The 22364-nt window shown below is 44.9% G+C and overlaps 1 protein-coding gene across 1 annotated transcript; it reads right to left on the reverse strand.

Annotated features, from left to right (window-relative positions):
* Positions 1–5308: 5308 nt before the first annotated feature.
* Positions 5309–22328, reverse strand: elp3 (elongator acetyltransferase complex subunit 3). The gene is made up of 15 exons (XM_068708251.1): positions 22195–22328; positions 21781–21880; positions 21086–21224; positions 20843–20913; positions 20059–20122; positions 19880–19948; positions 19080–19234; positions 15576–15737; positions 15318–15444; positions 9878–10071; positions 8698–8788; positions 7247–7312; positions 6817–7044; positions 6589–6670; positions 5309–6144 (listed from the first exon to the last, which is right to left on the reverse strand). Exons 1-15 carry the CDS (start codon positions 22214–22216, stop codon positions 6053–6055), a joined length of 1662 nt encoding a protein of 553 aa, XP_068564352.1. The 5' UTR covers positions 22217–22328; the 3' UTR covers positions 5309–6052.
* Positions 22329–22364: the final 36 nt, after the last annotated feature.

A 22364-nucleotide genomic window follows, 5' to 3' on the forward strand; every position in this document is an offset into this window, starting at 1 on the left:
CTGGGTCTTCCTGGGATGATGGGTTGGTTGACGTCCACTCTCAGCTGCCCCAGGAGTGAGACAAAAGCACAGAGGAGTCCTGCCCTGTGAGACACAAACACAAGAGATGAATACTTTTAACTCAACTATACGACCTTTACATTGTTGTGTTGAATCTGGCCTCTATTGATGTAATCTTATTACTGATACTTCTGTAGTCTTAGTGAGGGATTACTTACTCAGCCCACTGAAGGAAAAGAGACTCCATCTGGTCCTGTGGTACTCCATCCTTCTCATCTGGTCCTGTGGTCCTCCATCCTTCTCATCTGGTCCAGAGTGAACACATCTTCCCTGTTGTCTAGGAGATGTTGTTTCCTGTGTTACAGCCATCGATACCTGAGAAAAAGAGACTTGGAGACTTTTTCTTAACGTTAGTAATTTTTTACCATACCTCTGTCTGATACTGCTCCTTTTGGTGGACTCTTCTGACCTCTGGGGGACCAGGGGCGGAGCCTCTTCAGGATGTTCCACACCAAAAGGGAGGGAGAGAGAACGGCCTGCGGGAAAGGGAGAAGGAATCGGCACTACTCGGTGCAAAGGAAAATCCATAAAAAAAAGATATTTAAAAGCTCTGCTGCAGGATGCTACCTATCGCCAACCCTGCCAGCTGCGAGGGAAGGCTGTCTGGCGCTTTATCAGTCTTGCCAGACACAAAGGTTTTGCGATCCTGCAGAACACAGGCTGTCGGTCTCGATCCGAGGAGGAAGTGGAGGGCGCTGCATCCTCGTGGTGGTCCTCACCGGTCCTCTGCCTCTTCACACTTACCTGCTCCGTGCGGTCCTCTTCCCTGCCCCTCTTGGTGGACTCTTCTGACCTCTGGGGGACCAGGGCCGGAGCCTCTTCAGGACGTTCCACACCAAAAAGGAGGGAGAGAGGATGGCCAGCGGGAAAGGGAGAAGGAGTCGGCACTCTGTGAAAAGGAAAATCCATAAAAGAGAGATATTTAAAAGCTCTGCTGCAGGATGCTACCTATCGCCAACCCTGCCAGATGCGCTTTATCAGTCCTGCCAGACACAAAGGTTTTGCGATCCTGCAGAAAACAGGCTGTCGGTCTCGATCCGAGGAGGAAGTGGAGGGCGCTACATCCTCGTGGTGGTCCTCACCGGTCCTCTGCCTCTTCACACTTACCTGCTCCGTGCGGTCCTCTTCCCTGCTACTCTTGATGGACTCTTCTGACCTCTGGGGGACCAGGGCCGGGCCGGAGCCTCTTCAGGACGTTCCACACCAAAAAGGAGGGAGAGAGGATGGCCAGCGGGAAAGGGAGAAGGAGTCGGCACTCGGTGAAAAGGAAAATCCATAAAAGAGAGATATTTAAAAGCTCTGCTGCAGGATGCTACCTATCGCCAACCCTGCCAGATGCGAGGGAAGGCTGTCTGGCGCTTTATCAGTCCTGCCAGACACAAAGGTTTTGCGATCCTGCAGCAAACAGGCTGTCGGTCTCAATCCAAGGAGGAAGTGGAGGGCGCTGCATCCTCATGGTCATCCTCACCGGTCCTCTGACTCTTCACACTGACCTGCTCTGTGTGGTCCTCTTCCCTGCCCCTCTTGGTGGACTCTTCTGACCTCTGGGGGACCAGGGGCGGAGCCTCTTCAGGACATTCCACACCAAAAGGGAGGGAGAGAGGATGGCCAGCGGGAAAGGGAGAAGGAGTCGGCACTTGGTGAAAAGGAAAATCCATAAAAGAGAGATATTTAAAAGCTCTGCTGCAGTATGCTACCTATCGCCAACCCTGCCAGATGCGCTTTATCAGTCCTGCCAGACACAAAGGTTTTGCGATCCTGCAGAAAACAGGCTATCAGTCTCAATCCGAGGAGGAAGTGGAGGGCGCTGCATCCTCGTGGTTGTCCTCACCGGTCCTCTGACTCTTCACACTGACCTGCTCTGTGCGGTCCTCTTCCCTGCCCCTCTTGGTGGACTCTTCTGACTTCTGGGGGACCAGGGGCGGAGCCTCTTCAGGACGTTCCACACCAAAAGGGAGGGACAGAGGATGGCCAGCGGGAAAGGGAGAAGGAGTCGGCACTCGGTGCAAAGGAAAATCCATAAAAGAGAGATATTTAAAAGCTCTGCTGCAGGATGGTACCTATCGCCAACCCTGCCAGATGCGCTTTATCAGTCCTGCCAGACACAAAGGTTTTGCGATCCTGCAGAAAACAGGCTATCGGTCTCAATCTGAGGAGGAAGTGGAGAGCGCTGCATCCTCGTGGTTGTCCTCACCGGTCCTCTGCCTCTTCACACTGACCTGCTCTATGCGGTCCTCTTCCCTGCCCCTCTTGGTGGACTCTTCTGACTTCTGGGGGACCAGGGGCAGAGCCTCTTCAGGACGTTCCACACCAAAAGGGAGGGACAGAGGTTGGCCAGCGGGAAAGGGAGAAGGAGTCGGCACTCGGTGCAAAGGAAAATCCATAAAAGAGAGATATTTAAAAGCTCTGCTGCAGGATGGTACCTATCGCCAACCCTGCCAGATGCGCTTTATCAGTCCTGCCAGACACAAAGGTTTTGCGATCCTGCAGCAAACAGGCTGTCGGTCTCAATCCAAAGAGGAAGTGGAAGGCGCTGCATCCTTGTGGTCGTCCTAATCGTTCCTCTAGCTCTTCATACTGACCTGCTCCGTGCGGTCCTCTTCCCTGCTCCTCTTGGTGGACTCTTCTGACCTCTGGGGGACCAGGGGCGGAGCCTCTTCAGGACGTTCCACACCAAAAAGGAGGGAGAGAGGATGGCCAGCAGGAAAGGGAGAAGAAGTCGGCACTTGGTTCAAAGAAAAATTCATAAAAGAGAGATATTTAAAAGCTCTGCTGCAGGATGCTACCTATCGCCAACCCTGCCAGATGCGAGGGAAGGCTGTCTGGCACTTTATCAGTCCTGCCAGACACAAAGGTTTTGCGATCCTGCAGCAAACAGGTTGTCGGTCTCAATCCGCGGAGGAAGTGGAGGGCCCTGCGTCCTCGTGGTCGTCCTCACCGGTCCTCTGCCTCTTCACACTGACCTGCTCCGTGTGGTCCTCTTCCCTGCTCCTCTTGGTGGACTCTTCTGACCTCTGGGGGACCAGGGGCGGAGCCTCTTCAGGATGTTCCACACCAAAAGGGAAGGAGAGAGGATGGCCAGCGGGAAAGGGAGAAGGAATCGGCTCTCCGTGAATCCCCTGCCAGAAACTCCTAGGTGGGAAGCGTTGGATAAGAGGGTCATCTTCATCTTCTTCTTCCTCTTCCTCCTCCTCCTCCTCCTCCTCCTCCTCCTCCTCTTCGTCCTCGGAATCTGAGCTCTCCCAGTCGAACCCGAAGTCTTCCTCCTCTTCCTCTTCTTCTTCCTCTTCTATTTCCTCGGCATCTAAGCTCTCCCAGATTGGGAGAGCAGGAGAGGAGGAAAAGGACTCCCAGTCCTTTTCCTCCTCCTCCTCAGCTGGGACCACAACATGAAGCTCAACCTCATACTCACCCTTCACATAATAAAAACATTCAACATATACGACACCTTTGCCAGCAGAAGTGTGCGGGACGGTCCTGTAGCCGTCTAGTGCAGGACGTCCCATGATGTAGTTCACACCAGCGGAGAGGGAAAAATTTAAACTGTAAGGATTTCTCATAACATGAAATATTTCTGGATTACATTGAAGAACTAGAAAATTCCGCAAGAAATATTGACAGTGCGGCTTCTACTGCCCGAAGACGTCTCAAGAGTCTGTTCATACTTGGTTAAAGACTCTGGTCTCTCTGACCACTTTTCTCTTTTCGGAGAACGTCATGTGAAACAACTTCTCTGACTCACGTAATTATTCACTTGCCCTTCATTCCCTTTCCTCGTCTCAGACCCGTGTGTGTAGATCTCACTGGAGTCAGGAAACTAGTCAGAATACCCATATTTGATTGACTGAGCTGCATCATGTGATGTGATGTACAACGCATGTAATTGCTGCTTGTAACAAAATAATTTCCCCTCGCGGGATCAATAAAGTTAGTATCTATCTATCGATCTATCTATCTAATTGGTCGGTTTGTTTCCTGGCTCACTGACCGAGTGCCGTAAAGGCTAGAAAAGCTGCGCCGGTTAAAATATAGGCGCTCCGTCAAAATGTAATAATTCTCAATTATCTATCAGTTTTAGGTCCAGGGTCCGGATACAACGGCGTCTGGGTCCGGATCCGGACCACGGTCCGCCTATTAGTGACCCCTGGTGTACACGTTAGCGTGCCCCACTGGTTAGCTTACGACGGCCGCTAAGCAATGCGCTCATACGTGTTGAGAGGAAAAAGATATTCTCCCAATCTTGTGTACAGCACTTTTTTGAGGAACAACTCTATGGTAACGCCACTATTTTGAGTCTGCATCGTTGTGAATTCTTTTCCCGGTATGTGTATTGTATGTATATTAAAAAGTGGTGACTCGTAGTGATATCTGGCCACCATTCCAGTCTTTTACAACAAGTAGTGTAAACCAAGACTGCTGATGCGTGACACTACACTACATTATTCACAATGAATTGAAATTAGATAATGCATGCATATGGGGAGCAGAATATGTACAGCACCACACTCCTTTTCTCTTCTTCTACTTGTAATTGTTGTAGACCAGTCCTGCATCCTTCCCTTCAGTAGAGGTTAACTGAACTTGCTATTCTCCCGCTCTTGTTGCAGTGAAGATTAGACCAAACTCTTCCTCCGCTACAGCAAAATCAGCTCGGCATAGAGTCTGAGCGGTGGTGGTGGGGGGAGTCCTTTCACATTTCACAGCTGATAGCAGGAGTGAGCAAGCACAGAGAGCGAGAGAGAAAGCCCAAATGTGGGCCTGTTCCACAATGCGTCAGGACTGCAACACCAACACACAGCGCAGTCACGACACAGGAGGGGGGGGGGGGGCTTCCAGGAAATTCCCCGTGGCCGTTCAGCTTCAGTCACCCCACGCAGTTGGAATCCATACGAGACACAGGTCACCGCATGGGCCCTCGGTGCTTTATAGCTCTCTATTTTTTATTTTTTTTCAAATGACAAAAGGCATTTCCAGTAGCGACGCGGCAGAACGTGGCGTTCAGTCAATGTTCAAGAGACGAGTAACCGATGGAGATGTAATTGGAAAGGCTGCGTCAAATGAGCCAGTAAAACACTCTCATAGGGCAATCATCAGGGGTCTCCTGCAGGGGCTGGCACCCTTGACATGGAGGAATACATTAAAGGAGCCTCTCTCACGACGTGACCTTTCATTGGGAGGCTTAAACCTTTTTGTCTTTTAGGTGGAATTCTTCAAAACGTCTTCACTCACAAAGCAGGACACCCAACAGTAACTGAAATAGACTTTATTCCTTGAGAAGAAAACAATGAAGCGATGTGTCTAACATCTGGAATATACCAGAATACATGAAGCCCCGAGAGCGCGCGGCAGAAACGCAAGTAATAGGATTAGCCGTCGGCGCTTTGAAAAGCAATTTATGTAACGCTAATATTCAATTTCCTGCCCTGTAAATCAAAATTGCGCGATTGCACAACATCTGCCCAGCGAGGACACTTCCCGCAGTTCATTCATCCACCGCCAGCCATGAAGGAAACGCTCGACTCGTGATGGGGTTTTCTATTCAGTCGCAGCACAAAACATGATTAACTGCTAATCCTGGACCAACACAGGAACTATTTAAAGGACACCCAGACATTCGGGTGTTTCTTTACCAGAGACATGAAACATTCAAATAGAATTATTTCTTAAGAACAGGGAGCCGGTTTAGCAGACTCAAATTTGACCTTTCTTTTACTGCAGTAAAGAACGTTTGCATCTTAAATTGCACTCGTCCACAAGACACTCTGGCTTCCTCCCGAATAACTTTACTCCTCGCGCCCTCTCACGTCCTCTTCTTATCTAAACAAAGCAGAGGAGATGCAGCAGCAGGTCCCAGTGTGTAAACAAAAAGCACCCCCCAACCATTATCTCCTTTAGCTTCACTCAAACACACTGCAGCAACCGTGTCCCTGGAATATTGTCTTGATAAATACGATCATGTCTCCACTGTCCAACATAAAAACACTGTCCAGGTTCAGTCGGTTCCAGGTCCGTAGAGGTCCTTCAACATGTACGGCCCCTCCAACTCGTAGCCCATCTTCCTGTAATAGTTCCTTGTTCCTACGCCTGCAACAAACACCAAAGAAGAAGACAAGGAAAAGTGAAACAGCTACCAGTGGAAAAAACACTGCAGATTCACATTGAACATTCATTGATCCTTGGGGAAACTTCAGCAAAGTATACAAATGTGTCTGTATTTCCTTAATTAATCCTCCGCGTCGCAGCAAAAAGTGGCGTTTCATATTTTATTTTCATATTATTCACAATCTTGTTCGGCCATTTAAACTGTAGGATGCAGGCCGAATTATGACTGGCTGGGTTTACAGCAACAGGATCACGTGGACAGCCTCGCCAAACGACGCATTTCCTCATTATTCGTGTCTCTATCATCATTGTACTAATTATCTGCCCACACCATCTGCCTCTGACTGCAGCTTCGTTCCACCATCCAGACAAGGGTTGTCTGAGGAGAGGATAAACGATGCTCCTCCGTGCCATTTGTGTTCTTACCTGAGATAACGGCCAATTTGCTGGAGCCGTGTTCATCTCTGGCAATCCTCTCTGCCTCCTCCATCAGCATCATGCCAAAACCCTGACATAGGAAGGAAGGGGAAAAGAACAGATGAGGAGACTTTGGATAAAATGACAGATTTTTACAAACACGTTTCAGTCGCTTGTGCCTTATTTTGTGGTGAATCAGGCCGGGGTGTTTGGGTGTCTACTCTAGTGCCCGTGTACCTGGTGCTGGAACTTGCTGGGGTCCCGGCTGCTGACGGGGACGACGCTGCCGTAAACGTGCAGCTCGCGGACGATGGACACACCCCCTTTAAGCTCCTGGCGGAAAGACTGCGGGGAGCAGCGGCGCAGGCGCAGCAGGCCAATCAGGATGTCCTGCTCCGGGTCCTCGTAGGACAGGAAGGTCTCCCAGCCGCCGTTGGCCATGTAGTCCCTCCGCACCAGCTCCACCTGGAGAGAGACACACACACACACACACACACACACACACACACGCACACGCACACACGCACACGCACACGCACACGCACACATCTTTGTTAGGGAATGGAGTGGTTGTGCAGCAAACACACCGCATTTGGTAAATGTAAGCCTTCTTTTATGATTAGTGTGTTGAGCAATACGGCTCCCTCTGCAGGATGCTGTCCGTTACCTGGTAAGGTCTGACTTTGTGGTGGATCTCCTGAATGCCCACCTCTCGAGTTCTCACGTCTCGACACTGCACACACAGAAACGTTCAAATGGGTGACACTCAAAATCTAACTCTATTTATGCTGGTCATTTTTCAGCAATAGCCATTCAGTGGATTTACATACACCTCTCAAAGCAGTAGTTTTTCCTTGTTAGTGGCGGGGTCCGCCATTCCTGCATTCCAAATTGCCTCCACATGCACGAGAGATTCACTGGAAATGATGCGACATGTAGTCTTCCAATGTTTTACAATTGTATCCCATTTACTCGCGTTCACACTGCTTGTTGACCCAACATCTCCTACTGCCACTCCTTCACATTAAAAGCATTCAACTGGAAGAAAAACACTTTTATTGTGAAGCAGTCAAAAATGCAGTGTAGAAAACACGACAATGGCCATTTTAACCTTTTTTTTTTTACCTCCATCTAACTCCTCAGCAACGTTGCTCGTGGCATGATAGAAAAACACAGATTAGTGACTGATGTCTCTATTGGAACAATGTGAGTTTGTTTGACTGCACTGACAACAGAAACACCAGTTGCTCTTCTATTGTATTTCAGATGTGAATGTTGATGCTCATGGATTATTTGCTGCCCTCAGAATTCTGTAGTAATAAACCAAACTTCTCAAAGCGCCACAAAGTTCTCCTGCCCATTTGCATCCGCGTGGTTAGAAAACGTTGGAGGTGCACGTGAAAGCGAATACCCGCCGCAAGGACCCCAATGTGAAGGGATGTATCTGATGGTGTGACACAAGCGGACGCGACAAGCATAAACTACGCTTTACTTTAAAGGCTTTCAGTTCATAGATGGACTACAATACGTGAAATAAAAGTGAAATCATGGCAAAATAGACCAGAAGTCTGGTCTGTAAAAAGCGATTTTGCAAGTGATCATGAATTCATTAATAATGAGATAAAAAAGTATAAAGTTTTACTGGTGAGAAAAAAGAAGTTGCCACTGATCTTGGTGTGGTCTTATTTCAGCCTGACGGTCAATAAGCGCCCTGCTTGTTTCTAACAGAACTCTTTACCCCATAGGTGTTTTCTGATGAGCAGTCTTTTTGTGATGGGAGTTGGTACGGGGTCCTCTGCTCCATGCGCTGTGCTGGTTGGTTAGGTGCACCCCTCCCTGGTGATTTTCAGGCTGGATGAACTCCTAAAGTTGTCATCTACTTTCTACTTTCTAACATAAAGTCAATACATGTCGTGGAAGAGAGGGTGCTCCAATTCTACGCTCCAACAGTTTGAAACTCTACTTCACTCTGTCGTCTTACTCCATCACATGTAAATGATTCTGACAGTCAAAGTTTTACGCTACCCGTTTGGATCGCGTCACAGCTGGATAAGTCTATAGTTTATTGGCTTCCTCGCTCAAAAATGAGCTGACACAGCGTCTTAGTTTGAGTCTCACCTCAGTGCCCATGTCTTTCATCCGGGCCAGTGCCAACTCTCTGAGGTTGCCGTGCTCCACTCCGGAGCTCACCAGCGGCATGGGGATGTCCCTGATGGGTGGTACAAGAGCAAGGAAAAGACAAGAGGATACATAAAATGATGGAAGAACAGCTTTAAAAGTGTATTTTACAAATGCAACCACATAAACATAAATATATCCCTGAGGCTGTATTCACAATATATCTTAAAGGGGACATAATGCTCATTTTCGGGTTCACACTTTTTTTATTTGGGGTTTCAACAAGCGCATGTTTACCTCCTTAAATGTTAAAAAAAATAAAATAATAAGTTCTTTCTGAATATATCTGTAATCACTATGTTTGAAACGCTTTGTTTTAGCGCCTGTCTCTTTAAGAGCCCCCTCCCCAAAAAAAGTCCAGTGTGCTCTGATTGGTCAGTGTTTCCTGGTCTTCCGCATCGCTTTGTCACTGCAGCCAAGGACTCACTGGTTGTGTCAACTCCACTGAGTTTAGCATCTTTTCTACCGGTGACTGTATCGTTGTGACGTCACATCCTTACGAACGTCCTGGCGGCTTGTTTAAAGGCACAGTGCCTGAATACGCGTGTGCATTTCTCTGCGGATTGAGGGTCTTGATATTTTCACAGTATATATGTACATAGCACCAAGACCTGCTTCATAATCAAATCAAAATCTCACTTTCTACAGTATGGGACATTTAAGTAGCTCCTTTCTGGCAAAGTTTGAAGAAAAAGAACAGGCTCGTCAGTTTTAACTTTTGGGCTTCCTACGTTTTTGGCTTAAAAGGCCTTACATGTGTGTGTATATGTGTATGTATATGTCTAGGGCTTTTATTGTGAAAGGTAAGAACAGGAGGAGCGGATCTGGTCTGCGCTGCCTTCGTAAAGGTTGAAAGGAGTGGTGAAGTTTGTCGTCTTGGTTACGGACTTCGGAGTCTCTGTGTTCCGCACAACATGATTGGTTGATGCATTTATTAAAGCTCAGAACAATCAATCTGGAAAAAAATTACTTTACCTTTTTGCCGCATGATGATTGCATTACGTGTTAAAAAACGTTTGACGTGCGATACATTTTTTTAAAAAACATCTAAAGAGTAATTCTCAAAGCATTTAGAAGTATTCCTGAGGACTCCTGTCACTGAAGACCTTGGTTGTCTCACCTCTGCACCCGGTAGACCCTTGTCCAGGGGGGCACCAGCGCCAGGATGCGGGCCACCAGGTCCACCAGAGCACTGGGCGTGTAGCTCTTGTACCGGCCCGTCTTCCACAGCTCATACAGGCCCGTACCTCGGATCACCAGCGTCGGGTACAGCTTCAAGCCATCGGGCCTGAATGCTGGGTTCTCGAAAAACTCCTGCAAGAAAACACGTAAATCCATGTTGAAGCCTAAAGCGAATGGCATTACTCTGCATCCACATTGGTCTGGAAATATTACAGCTGAACAAAAAAACAACAAAATCACAGTTTGTTTCTTCTAAAATGGAATTTCTGACACAATCTGAAATGCATTTAACACACTGAAGTACTTCAACATGAAGAACGGCATCCATTTATTTTGGATGCTGTTCTACCACACAGACCGACATTTACTGTCTACAAGGGTTTAATTTGAGACGTACACAGCTTCTTCTTTGAATCGACATAAGGGAGAAGAAGAATGAAGAGGAAATGAAAGAAGGTTGTTCGAAAGGAAAGCATGAGTGTATTTTATTCATGGGGGAAGAAAAAAAAGACTCCATTTGCAAAGGCACCGCCTGCTAAAACGTGAAGGAGGGCATCCACTGAGCTTGTGTTAAGCAGATATCAACCGCACAACAGCGCTGCGTTATTCAATTGCAGGCCTTTTTCTGGGTCTGGTTTATCACGGCGAAGAGGAATCGGTGTGATTTCCAGTCACCCTCCTCCCCTCTCGGCTCCGCTATCACGATCAGAACCGTGAAGATCTGGAATCGAGGCGCATTCTCCAAAATAGGCCACATTATCGGTATCTCCTGATCTCTCTCTCCCGTCACAGCTCATAATCACACAGGGACACGTCCCACATGGCCCTGCACTAAACCCCTAAAGGGAGGGATCGGGGAGCCAATCTGACAAATAACAATTCTTCCATACCCAGAAAAAAAAAAAAGATGAGACACTATTTTGATTCTGCACCTGCTGCTTTTTTTTTGGATCACATATCAGAGCTCCTTTGGTCGGTGGAGAGGAACCCCGTTAAGGGATGCCTCCCCCGGGACACGGAGCATCTGTATACGGGAGATAAGTGCGGGAGCATCTAAGGCCGGGAGGAAGTTGTAATCGAATTTCTTTATCAGGACAGCCATGATAGACGCGAGGAGGATGCAAAGCTCTCCTGCTGCTGCTCACTGCTGCTCCTGAAACGGGTCTGTGGTCCCGGCCGACATTAGGAATTCAGCTGGGATATGATCAAAACAACACACGCAAGAAAGATAATGGCTGAAAGCAGCAAGCATGTTTGAACGAATGGGATTAATGCAAACAGAAAATAAAATGAAGAGATGCTTCCTATAGCTGGCAACCAGCACTGAAGAGCTCTGTGTCTGAATTAAATAATTATTACCAATTTTTCATGGTTTTTATATTCGAGTAAACATCCCTTCACTGAAACCTCAGCAGCTATTTGCATCATATTTGCAGCATTTGCTTCCCTTTCTTATCAAATTGGATATGGCAAGCAAACAAAACCTATGAGCTGGATTTTTTTATATTCACCCGTCCACTTATTATATTTTCATGCTTAATCCTTTTAAGGGTCATGGGGCAGCTGCAGCCTTAGTGCAGGACGGGCTGCACAATTATAGCTAAAATTATTACCAGAGATGAATTGCTCAGTCTTGAGATAAAAAAAATATTCATCCAGATGTTTTTTATCCATTCAACAATATAGTTTTTCTGAAACAGTGTGTAGGATTAATGTGGCTCTATATTTTCATTAGTGTTTACATCACCTGAAACGTTTTCGTTAGCTTGGAATTAGCCGTTCATATCTACATAAGGAGCGGGTCCTCTTCACGTAGTCCGCCATGTTGCACACAGGTGGCAACACTCTCTCTTGATTTCTTACCTCAGTAAACATTGTAAACATGAGTTTATGGTCTCAATCTCTAGTTTCAAGTCTTCTTCAATACAGCATGGCTTCAGTAAATTAAATCAACCTTTTCACAGTGAGTTTTCAGTTAAAATGTATTTTTGTCTTATTCAGCGTTTGCTTGTACTTAGCTCCACCTTCTTGTGTCACTTCTGGTTGCAAAGAACAAAATGGCAAAGGCCACAAACCAAAACGGCGATGGTCAAAATGCCGAAATCAAGCTTAACAACCATAGTCCACAAACCAATGGGTGACGTTGCAGTGTCTACGTCCATGTTTCTACGGTAGCGCAGAATGGACGAACCAAACACGGGCTCTAGAAAGGGCCTTTTATGATTTTACATTCCCTGTAGGCCACCGTAGTCATCCGACACGCGTGGAAAGGGAGGGGTGAGCGGAGGCTTGTTCAGTTGATTGCAATCTGCAACCTCACCATTCGATGCCACTAAATCCTATACACTGCTCAATGAATGCATTCGCTAGCATTATTAGTTTGTAAGATAGATATTTTAGTGGAACAATGTAGCTAACGTTAGCTAGCTAGCTAGCCTTCAGATAACGTTAGTCCTCATCGGCCAAACAATCTTTTTAGCTAATGTTTTCCGCCCAACACAGAGTTAGCACACAGCTTGTGTTATTGCTAGCTTTATCTCAAGCCGTGTTTTTCTGTGTTGTTTGCTCCTCTTGTGCTTGTACAGGTTCGTTGTCCTCAAACTAGCTTTGAGTCTTCGAAGCTTCAGTGCAGGGGGAAACAACCCCCTCAATTAATTAGAATTTGGAAGGCAGTATCCATTTTAAAAGATAGTTGTCACTATTACATATTCCTTGTTCCTTTCACATCTAAATGTCTTTTTTGCTTAAAATACAAGTTGCACACAACACATCTGGATCCATTTCCTTTTTTATGTAAAATACGGTCTAATTGAGGGTAACCGGTGAAGATGCTGCTGATTGTAAACAAACAAGTTATATTCACATCTTGACAAACCAAAATGCACTATGTGTATCACTGAGTTCCAACAATTATGTTAAATCCATTTCCTTTTTCAGAATATTTTGAGTCCTGCGTTGTTTACATCAGTGTTTGCGGTCTTCTTGTGTAGTCACATTGCTACGCTTCTTTTTACCACCACCAACTGTAGATCAGAGGAGTAATGTGACAGCAGCAGCACGACTGTGTATCATGTACTTATGCATGTGCCTGATGCAAACAAAACAGGGGCCCACTCACAACATTGCTCCATAGCGCAACCAGTGGTCAAAACTCAATTAGGTACCTTAAATTGAGACAACCTGATTTATTCTGAGGTACAAGTCAAAAACTAGTCATATTTGTATGAATCTATTTTCCACTACTTCCACTTGCCGTCTGACTATTACTAGACGCAACCTGTGTTCGAAGTGCAACAGGGAAGTTTATGGATTCCACTAAAAAAAATCCTGAGATGCTTAGTTTGGATCCCGGAGTGAAGATGTTCAGGAAGCTGTGTATTTTTCCCGGCTCACTGGCACGGTGTGTGTCATGGGAGATTAGATGTGACAAGGAAGAGCAAAAGGGGAGACACACACAAGCTGTGTGATCTGAAAGTGTCGGCGTGATAAGAGAGGGGGGGGACTGGAAGAGATAGAGACAGAGAGAGACAGAGACAGATGAGGCGACGGGTGAGATGGGGGAGAAGAGAGACCGTCCGACAGAAGAGGAGAGAAAGCGTTGAGTGGAAAGTTACGACTGGAGAGGAGAGAGGAGGAAAAAGATGAAGCGAAAGATAATGGAGACGACAGAAAGGCGCGAGGGGAAAAGAGACAAAAAACAAGGAGACGGGAGAGAGAACACGCTGGAGAGACGAGAGACGAAGGAAGAAATGAAGTCCAGCAGGAGAAGTGACAGAGGAAGTGTGACAGGAAAGCAAAGAAAGAGTCTGTCGGCCAAATATACATTTAATCTGCTTCCTCTCACTGTGCCGACCTGCTGCTGCCCCCCACATTACCATCACACACACACACACACGCACACACGCACACACACGCGCACACACACGCACACACACACGCACACACACACGCACACTGAGGTAATGGAACAAATCTGTGGGAAGACACAGACTCTCTTCCACAACTTCAATATTTTCTTGTGAAATAATGAAGCACCCTGAGCTGTCCTGAGTGTCTTCATGGCCATCATGTATATTCCCATTTTCCTCATTCATTCACTTCCAAAAATGGTGCTTTGCTTTCGCACAACTGCGTCTATTTTAGTTACAGCCTGACCGAAAGATGATCTTATCGTAGATCAGCATATGTGTACATAGAGTAGTTTTTTTCCCAACCAGTATTGACAAAATAGACATTTTGGTTTTGTCCGTAGATTAAAAAACAATCTGGATGGTCGGTCGGTCCATCACTTTGGTGAGGACTGAAACATCTTGGATGGATTCCCATCAAGTGAATACATTTATGGTCCCCAGAGGATGAATCCTAAGAACTTTAGTCACTCAAATCACTACTGTATCTGAGTATAACCTCTCAGTACAGCTAGCAGTGCTGCAGACTCAAGTTGTTATGCTAAGCTAACGTCTCCCGCCTCTATCTTCATACTTAATCTTCTCATCTTACTTCCAGCAAGAAAGTGCATCAACGTAACCCCCATCCAAGAAAAAAAGCAATAACAAAACACAGAACCAGTTTGACTCACAGTCAAATAGAGAGGGATGTTGTTGCTATTGTTGGATCCGAGACAATGAGTGACATGTTTTGGTAAGAGTCACCGGTGTGCGTCAGAATCTCGCCTGCACCAATTAGTGAAAATCTTTTCTTTTGCGTCGCTAATCACTTCATTTCTGTTTTCATCAGTGTAAAAAAAAAAAAAAAGAAGCCAAATGAGCCTCAAACTGAGTCTTCATTTACATCCTACAGTCAGGCGTTCGTCTGGTCCCGCACACTCACATTACAGCTGTGTTTCCAATCAGAGCTGTGGTAGAGCCTGCTGCTGAGCCACATCTGACGGGATTCTCTACCGAGTCGCGCCACAGTTGGGACCGCGAGTCGACTGTCGCAGCCCTTCTGTTTTTCTATTTTGAAGACGCTACATGTAGGACTTACACTACTGTGAAATAAGTAGCGGTGACGCACGCTGATGCCGAGCAAAAGGAAGGAGATACGATTGCTAATGTCACAAAGTTAATCATTGACTTGTTGCATGACTTTTATGGTAACATTTTAAGTCTGTAGCCAGACGGCAACCTCCCTAAAGTCTACCTGAACCAAATTACTCTAGAACTTTCTAAAGCTTAGCCTAATGCTACTGTTCGCCCATCACGTCTTATGGTATATTTTTTCTATTTAGGAGCATAAAGTTGGCTCAAATATGATGTGCAAGAATCATTTTTACAAAGGATTTCCTTCTCTGAATTCAAATCAAGATAGGGTGAAGGTATAACTATGTGAAAATAATCTGTTAAAAATAACAACAAATCATGACTATGAAAGCTTACGATAAACTGCTCCACGTCCCTCTCCATGCCCACGTTGGGCAGGTCTGGCATCATGTGGGCGACCACCTTGAAGCCGGCGTCCTTCGAGAGGTGGAAAGACTCGCATACGGCCCGCACCGTGTGGCCTCTGGAAGAAACAAGCCGGACGGTAACAGAAAGAAAAACACGTTCTCTCCATCACACGTCACGTCTGCTCTCTGAGCATCCGTCCGCTCATTCATTCATTCATTCATTCATTCATTCCCGTGACGTACTGACCTGTTGGTGTCTCGGGCCACGTCTTCATACACACTCTGGACTCCTATCTCCAGACGGGTGCAGCCGTAGCCCAGCATGTCGCTGAGGTGTCTCTTCAGGCAGTAGTCGGGCCGCGTCTCGATGGTGATCCCCACACACTTGGTGTTACTGCGCTCCGAATACCTGCATGAGGAAACCGTCTCAGTCATTCCTGTCACAGCTTATTTCTGCTCTTAATACTCTTATAATATGATTCTTGCTTTGATATAATAACCTCTTTATTTTATTTATTTTATTCCCACTGAGTATGTTGGAGTGTTTTTTATGCTGGGATCATTAAGCAACATCAATTTACAAGCTGGGAGTTTGCACGGCTCATTATCCAGACTCTGGCCCCACATTATGGACACACTGAAATGCAATAAAGGAAACAGAGGATGGGGAAAAAAAGAGTATGTTTGCAATGCAAATGTGAAATGAGACATTAATGAGTGTTTACTCTGTGTCAAAAGCAAGTTAAATACTGAAATTGTTCAGTCATTTAGAAGTCCTGAAGGGACTTGGAGTTGTTCTTCTGTACCCAGCTAGACCTTCAATGTTCTTGTAATACAACATGGATAAAATCAGAGGTTCTCAACATGTTCTGACGTAAGGCCCACTCCGGAGTGTTTCAAAAAAAAAAAAAAAAAAAATTCAGAGGACCAGCTTCATAAATAAATGAGAAAAATAAAATTTAAATGACACAAGAAGAAACAAAAAGATTCCGCTTACAATGGTTGTATGGGTTAGGGTTAGTAATAATAATAATAATTCAAAGGTCAACATTATAAACAAAGATTTTAAGCATCAACCTATCCGTTACAGCCCTACTGCTTACCACCACCCATCACTGCCTGCTATTATAAATCAAATGTACGTGTTCAGGGGCATATTTATTCACCACACACTTCTACTGGTGAAGACTCGTCGCCCACATCACTTTTTCTTTTTCCATTTAGTGTCATTTAGACATAAAAATAACTAGCTTTGTATGTTACCAAAACATTACATCTTTAATTTAATGGAACTATTTGGCAGGACCTCCACGGTTGAGAACATCTGGATGAAACGACTGTGGGTACTGGTCACATTAACTTCATGAGGTGATAATATGTTTCCTCCAAAAGGGAAAAAAAACAGTTCATGTAGGTTTTAATTAATCAATCGGTTCGTGCCGGTTGGACCTCAAGGGGCCGAGGGGCCCCTGAGCAGCAGGAGACCGCTGTAGCAGTAATTGAACAAGCTATCCAACGATTTCCCATGACTAGAAATCCTCACGTTCATCCTCATTTTCAACCAAACTTTTAAAGCGAGACTAAAATGAAACATGTAAACACATTACGAACGGGAGCACCAATTAATTTTACACATGGGAAACAAAGGTATCGGTATATTTGTCTGACTGAGAACACGATGTTCTTACAAAAGCATACGTGTCCAATTATCAGGTCGAATAAACTATAACCCTCTTCACTGTCTTACCTTTTAATATCACTTCTATACTACTTTCATCTCACTTCCCTATTCCATAATCACTTCCTAATCAATAAATACTTGAACAAATGTATATACTGTATCCTCCTCAAACCGATTCTCCAACAGTAGGCCAACCTTAACCTTTGCGAGCGATCACCGAACCAGTTTTGCCTGCATCCATCAAAGCGGTAAGAGCAGCAGCCAGATGTGGAAAGTGACTCTTTAAACGTAATCTCAAGACAGATATCTATCTGAGCTTCATCACGACTCCGCTGCTACTTCTGAACTCATCTGAGTCACTGATTGACCCCCCCCCCCCCAAAACAAACAACAACAGACGCATCTCTCCCAGCACGCTAGCCGGCTATCATTTTCTCCCTTCCAGCTGCTCCAATGACCATTAGCTCCCCTCATGGCGGCGCATATTCCTCCCGATTCTGTATCTGCCGGCAATAAATGTCCATCTTTTACAGTCTGCTGGCTGATTTACACCAATTACAGGAGTGTGTGCTCTGGAGAGAGTGATCAGATTGTGTCGGGTGAATCAATAAAAAGTCTATTATCTTGGCCGATTATCTCGCGGTACCTCGCTGTTGTGATCAGATCATGAGCGTGGTGACAAAAACGCTCACCCCTGCACACATGCGGAGACATCACAAATATCTCACACACACACACACACACACACACACACACACACACACACACACACACACACACAGACAGACAGACAGAGATAAGGGCTGTCCCCAGCCAACCGAACCAAGTTTCCTCCTTCACAAACTGAGCAGCAGCCACCGCAATTACCCCAATCACAGCATCTTAACGAAGGCTGCTGATAGCAGACACCTACAAGCACACACACACACACACACACGGTGACAAACACATACGGCAAGAGAACACACTCTCACACACTGGCTTCTCTGGTCTTATCGGACTTGAGAGAATTAAATAGCCCCCGCTGACAAACAAACAAACAGCCTCGGTCCTGAGAAAAAGTCATTATTTGGTCAAATGGTCTGTATGACGTCTTTTCAACAAATAGGTATTTCTACTTTGTCTTTGAATTGTCTCTAAGTCATCTAAAAAAAGAGTTGCTGCTCATCCATTCAGAGCAGACGTGCGGCTGAATTCATCTGGACTCGGTCAGCGAGAGATCGATCAGAGGGAAGAGGACTCATTCAGAGTGGCCTCGCTTATCTTCCTGCTGCATCCTGAGCGGGTTCATTCAGCAGCTTAATCTGTGGAGATGATCCTCATGCCTTGGCTTCCCACAGAATGTCTGGTGTTCAGCTGTGGTCAGTTTGATGGGAGCAGAGGTCAAGGGGATGTAAAACACATCCCGGTGGAAAATGCTCAGGGAGATATGTTGCATAGCACACACAGAAAAGCACTGGGAACGGACGAGGAAAGGGATGTAGTGCTTATTCTAATTATAGTCTCTGTTTTGTATTCATGTTTAAAAAAATGTATTTACGTTTAAACAAAAAATATTTATCTTATATTTAAGATATATATTCAAAAAATATATATCTTAATAAATATTATACTTAATATTTATTAAGATATATTTAATATGTCATAAATATTTATATTTATGACATATTAAAAAAAATTCAACTTCATGATGAAAAAGTGAAATTATGGATTAGATGAAAGACAGAAAAAATAGCTGATATTTTTTGAATTTGTTGATTATTTATGTCAAAAATCCTAATATTTTCTGGTTCCATCTTCTCACTGCAACCTTTAAGTTTTTGTGATGATGTCACATAGTCATATGTCAGTGGGAGAGAAATCTCCAGCAGAAGAGGAAAGCTAAATGAATGACTGTAGAGGAAATTCTACACATGGTGGAGAAGCTCCCTCTGGTGGACATGACTGTTAAATATTCTCAGATATGCTTCTTTGCAGTTGCAATAAAGAGGATGAAAAAGAACACTATACAAATATCAAAATTGACAGAAATGTTGCTCCAGAACTGTATCGGGGGGGGGGGGGTGTTACCTGACAGCCTCGGCCACATGGTTGGAGGTGTGTCCTGACAGGGCGTCGTGCAGGTTCCTGATGAAGTAGTCTCTGTACTCCTCGGGCAGAGCCATGAAGGTCCCGCCCATCACGATGAACTCCACCTTGTCCACACTGTGACCCAGCTGCTTCAGCTGCAGCGCGGACACACACACACACACACACACACACACACACACACACACACACACACACACACACACACACACACACACACACACACACACACGCACACATACACAGACATTTTAGCGGCTCTGAATTGGGAGTACAGTACAGTAAAATAATGTTCTCTACAACAGTAGTTATTAGGATTGAGCAGCGCATCTTGAGAGATAAACTGGAAATATACTTTAAACAGCAATTGCACATCAAGCTGATTTCCAACTGTCTGAACTCAATGGAAACAGAGGAGGACTGGGGCAAAGTGAGATTTGCAGATTGCTCTGCTGCATTAGACTAATGTGGCCATAAATTTAAATAAGGCCGTAATTGGGGTCGGGTCTTGGCAGGCGGTTGGGCAAAGCCATGACACTCATTACTGTAAACTAGATATATTATCAATGCTTATGATTTATACACGTGCAAGCATCGACGATCACTGCACAGAGGCTGATTTGTTTGATGGTTTTTAGGTTTAGCACCATGTGACTATATAAAAGAAGTTCCACAGCTAAACTAAACAGAGGAAGATGTGTAGAGCAACTACATTATATATATATATATTGTTGTGTAATAGCCAAGCCCGCATTGAAAAGACACTGCAGGGTTACACTGACCTGCTCCACCCGGTGTCTGGTCTGAAGGTAGGGGTCGTAACGTGCTCGAATCGCTCTCATGGACGTTGGCTATCAAAGAGAGAGAGAGAGAAACACAAATGATCATAAAAAACATGCTGAAATAAATATCTTAAAGTCAAAATTCAACCCAAAACAAAGACTTGATGAAACTACCTTACCTCGTAGCCTGTGTAAGACTGTGTGGAGTACTCAAAGTCTGAGTCTGGTCCACCGGGACAGTAGCTGCCAGAGAACAGATTGAGGGATGATTTAAGTAAGGGACAGTTCACCCCAAAATATACAAAATACATATTCATCCTCTTACCTGTGGCGCTATTTATCAATCTAGATTGATTGGATGCGAGTTGATGTCTCTATCCATGAATCATGACATGGTTATTTTGGTCGTTTCAACTATGGTTGAAAGAAAATAGTCCCTCCATAAAACTGCTCACATCTGTGGATTGTCTTGAGTAAACGGCACATGATTCCTGGAAAGAGACACTACTCTTTAGTTTTTCAAATGGGATTTGTTTGTAGTGCTTTGAGCACCACAAGCCGAGTCCCATATAGTGTCATTATATTGGAGAGAAGACATCTATACGACCGATACCTCCAACACTCGGCCACTCACACAAAACTATTTATATTGATAGATAGCACTACAGGTAAGAGGGGAAATATGGAATTTGGGTTAACTGTCCTCTTGGAACAATAAGTTAATAAACGTGATTAAAAAACTAAAAATAATTGTTCTAAATGAGCCATAACAACTGGAACCCCTATCGGTGGTTTATCAACATCTCTTGCAGCCTAAGTTCTTGAACCGGAACTTGTTCAAATTTAAATTAACATAATCATGCTCTGCTAATATCTACAGTGCACAATTTTTAAATAAAAAGGTTCCTCAACAGAACTAAGTAAACCTTAAAAATGTTGGCGAGGAGGACACCCATTACTCACACACAGATGTTGCCCGTGAAGCTGATGTGTGGACATCGGTGCGGTTTGCACATCACAGCCACCACCGCGATCTGGAGAGGAGACGCAAAATAAGTCAATCAGACTACACGTATTGCAGTGATGTTGCATTGTTTGTGGCAAGTTCTTGTATTTCTTTGGCTAAATGCACCGAACGCCTTCCAGCTGTTTGGTTACAGCCTTAAACTGCTGACCCCAGGTCAGTGTGGCTTGTGGGCTACTTACCCCGCTGGCAGTGCGGATGGGTTTGGCCTTTAGTTTGGGCACCAGAGCACGGCGGTAGTGTTGTGGAACGGCAGCAATGATGTCGACCAATCGAGGCTGGGCTTCGAGTCCATATTTCGCTGAAGTCTTAGTCTTCACTCTTTTTAAAAGGGAATCATAAAAATAATATATATATATATATATATATATACGCAGTATATATAGCATAGTCTAGTGTACAAGGTAGTAGGAGAGCATCGTTTTTGTCTTTTGTAATGCTCACGTTAATATGTACAAGTACAAGTCCATGAACAGACACTCAAGTACAAGTGGCGCAAAGTTCCAATCAATGGGTCACAAACAACAATACTTCCTTATAATAACTCTTTCTGACACTTTAGATTTAAGGGCTCTTTCTAAAAAAGACAATGACACATCAATGACGTTGTTAATTAAACAGTTGTATTGTCATACTGCTCTTTAAAGCTGATGTCAGCCTTTACACAGGCCCTGTTGCATACTCTTCAGCACTGCGACTTAAATCACAGGAAAAAGTGAATGATTTTATACATATGTAAAAATCACACCATTCTAAATCTACTGTAATCTGTACACATCCAGACAGCTTGTATAGAACTGTAGTAACAGGCTTATGTGGTGTGTAGTGTACTTCTGATCACAAGATGGCTCTATGTGTATACATGGGGAGGACTTACTTGTTAAGATTGATGTCTTTGCCCTCTTCATGGGCTTCAACTAGCTGCTTGATAACATCAGCAATGGTCATCATCATCAGCTCAGCTCGGCTGAGATCACCTATCAAAGAGGATCAACATAGTGTGACCACAATGTCTGTAGGGCTTCCATGCAGATACGAAACGCGGAATCTACAAGCTTCGGGTACAGCTAATGTTAGCTCTCGCAGTTTGTAAAGTTCTCAGTAACTGGATGACTTTCAAAAGATGTACGACTCGTTTCTAAGAATAAAAGTTCAAGTTGTATCGCTGTCATCGTGTTGTGAGACTGGGAAAGACAAGTTAGCACTAGCAACAAGCTAAAGCCAGCCAGACCGGTTTAGGAAGTAATTTCGGATCATTTTAACACATTGTAACACACTGTAACACACTCACTCTTTTTCTTTGGCTTTCCCATTTCTTCCTTTAGTCACACAGTCAAAATTCTAACGGATAGATGCTGGTTTGCAGGATTACAACTGTTTTTATCCAGTGGGGGCTGTCATAAATAGTAAACAACTCCACGTTGCGTCTGAACACGGCTTCTGTCGTAAGGCAGTCGACAC

Source organism: Cebidichthys violaceus, unplaced genomic scaffold, assembly GCF_023349555.1.
Source record: "Cebidichthys violaceus isolate CVI_PGR_0920_01 unplaced genomic scaffold, fCebVio1.0.p SCAF_14, whole genome shotgun sequence".
NCBI lineage: Eukaryota > Metazoa > Chordata > Actinopteri > Perciformes > Stichaeidae > Cebidichthys > Cebidichthys violaceus.

Excerpts from the sequence above, each read along its gene's own strand:
- elp3 (XM_068708251.1), bottom strand. The coding sequence starts at position 22,216 with ATGGGAAAGCCAAAGAAAAAGA. Across the intron at positions 7,313-8,697 it reads TGAAAGACATGGGCACTGAG|TGTCGAGACGTGAGAACTCG; the intron begins GTGAGACTCAAA and ends CTGTGTGTGCAG. Across the intron at positions 6,145-6,588 it reads CAAATTGGCCGTTATCTCAG|GCGTAGGAACAAGGAACTAT; the intron begins GTAAGAACACAA and ends TGTTTGTTGCAG.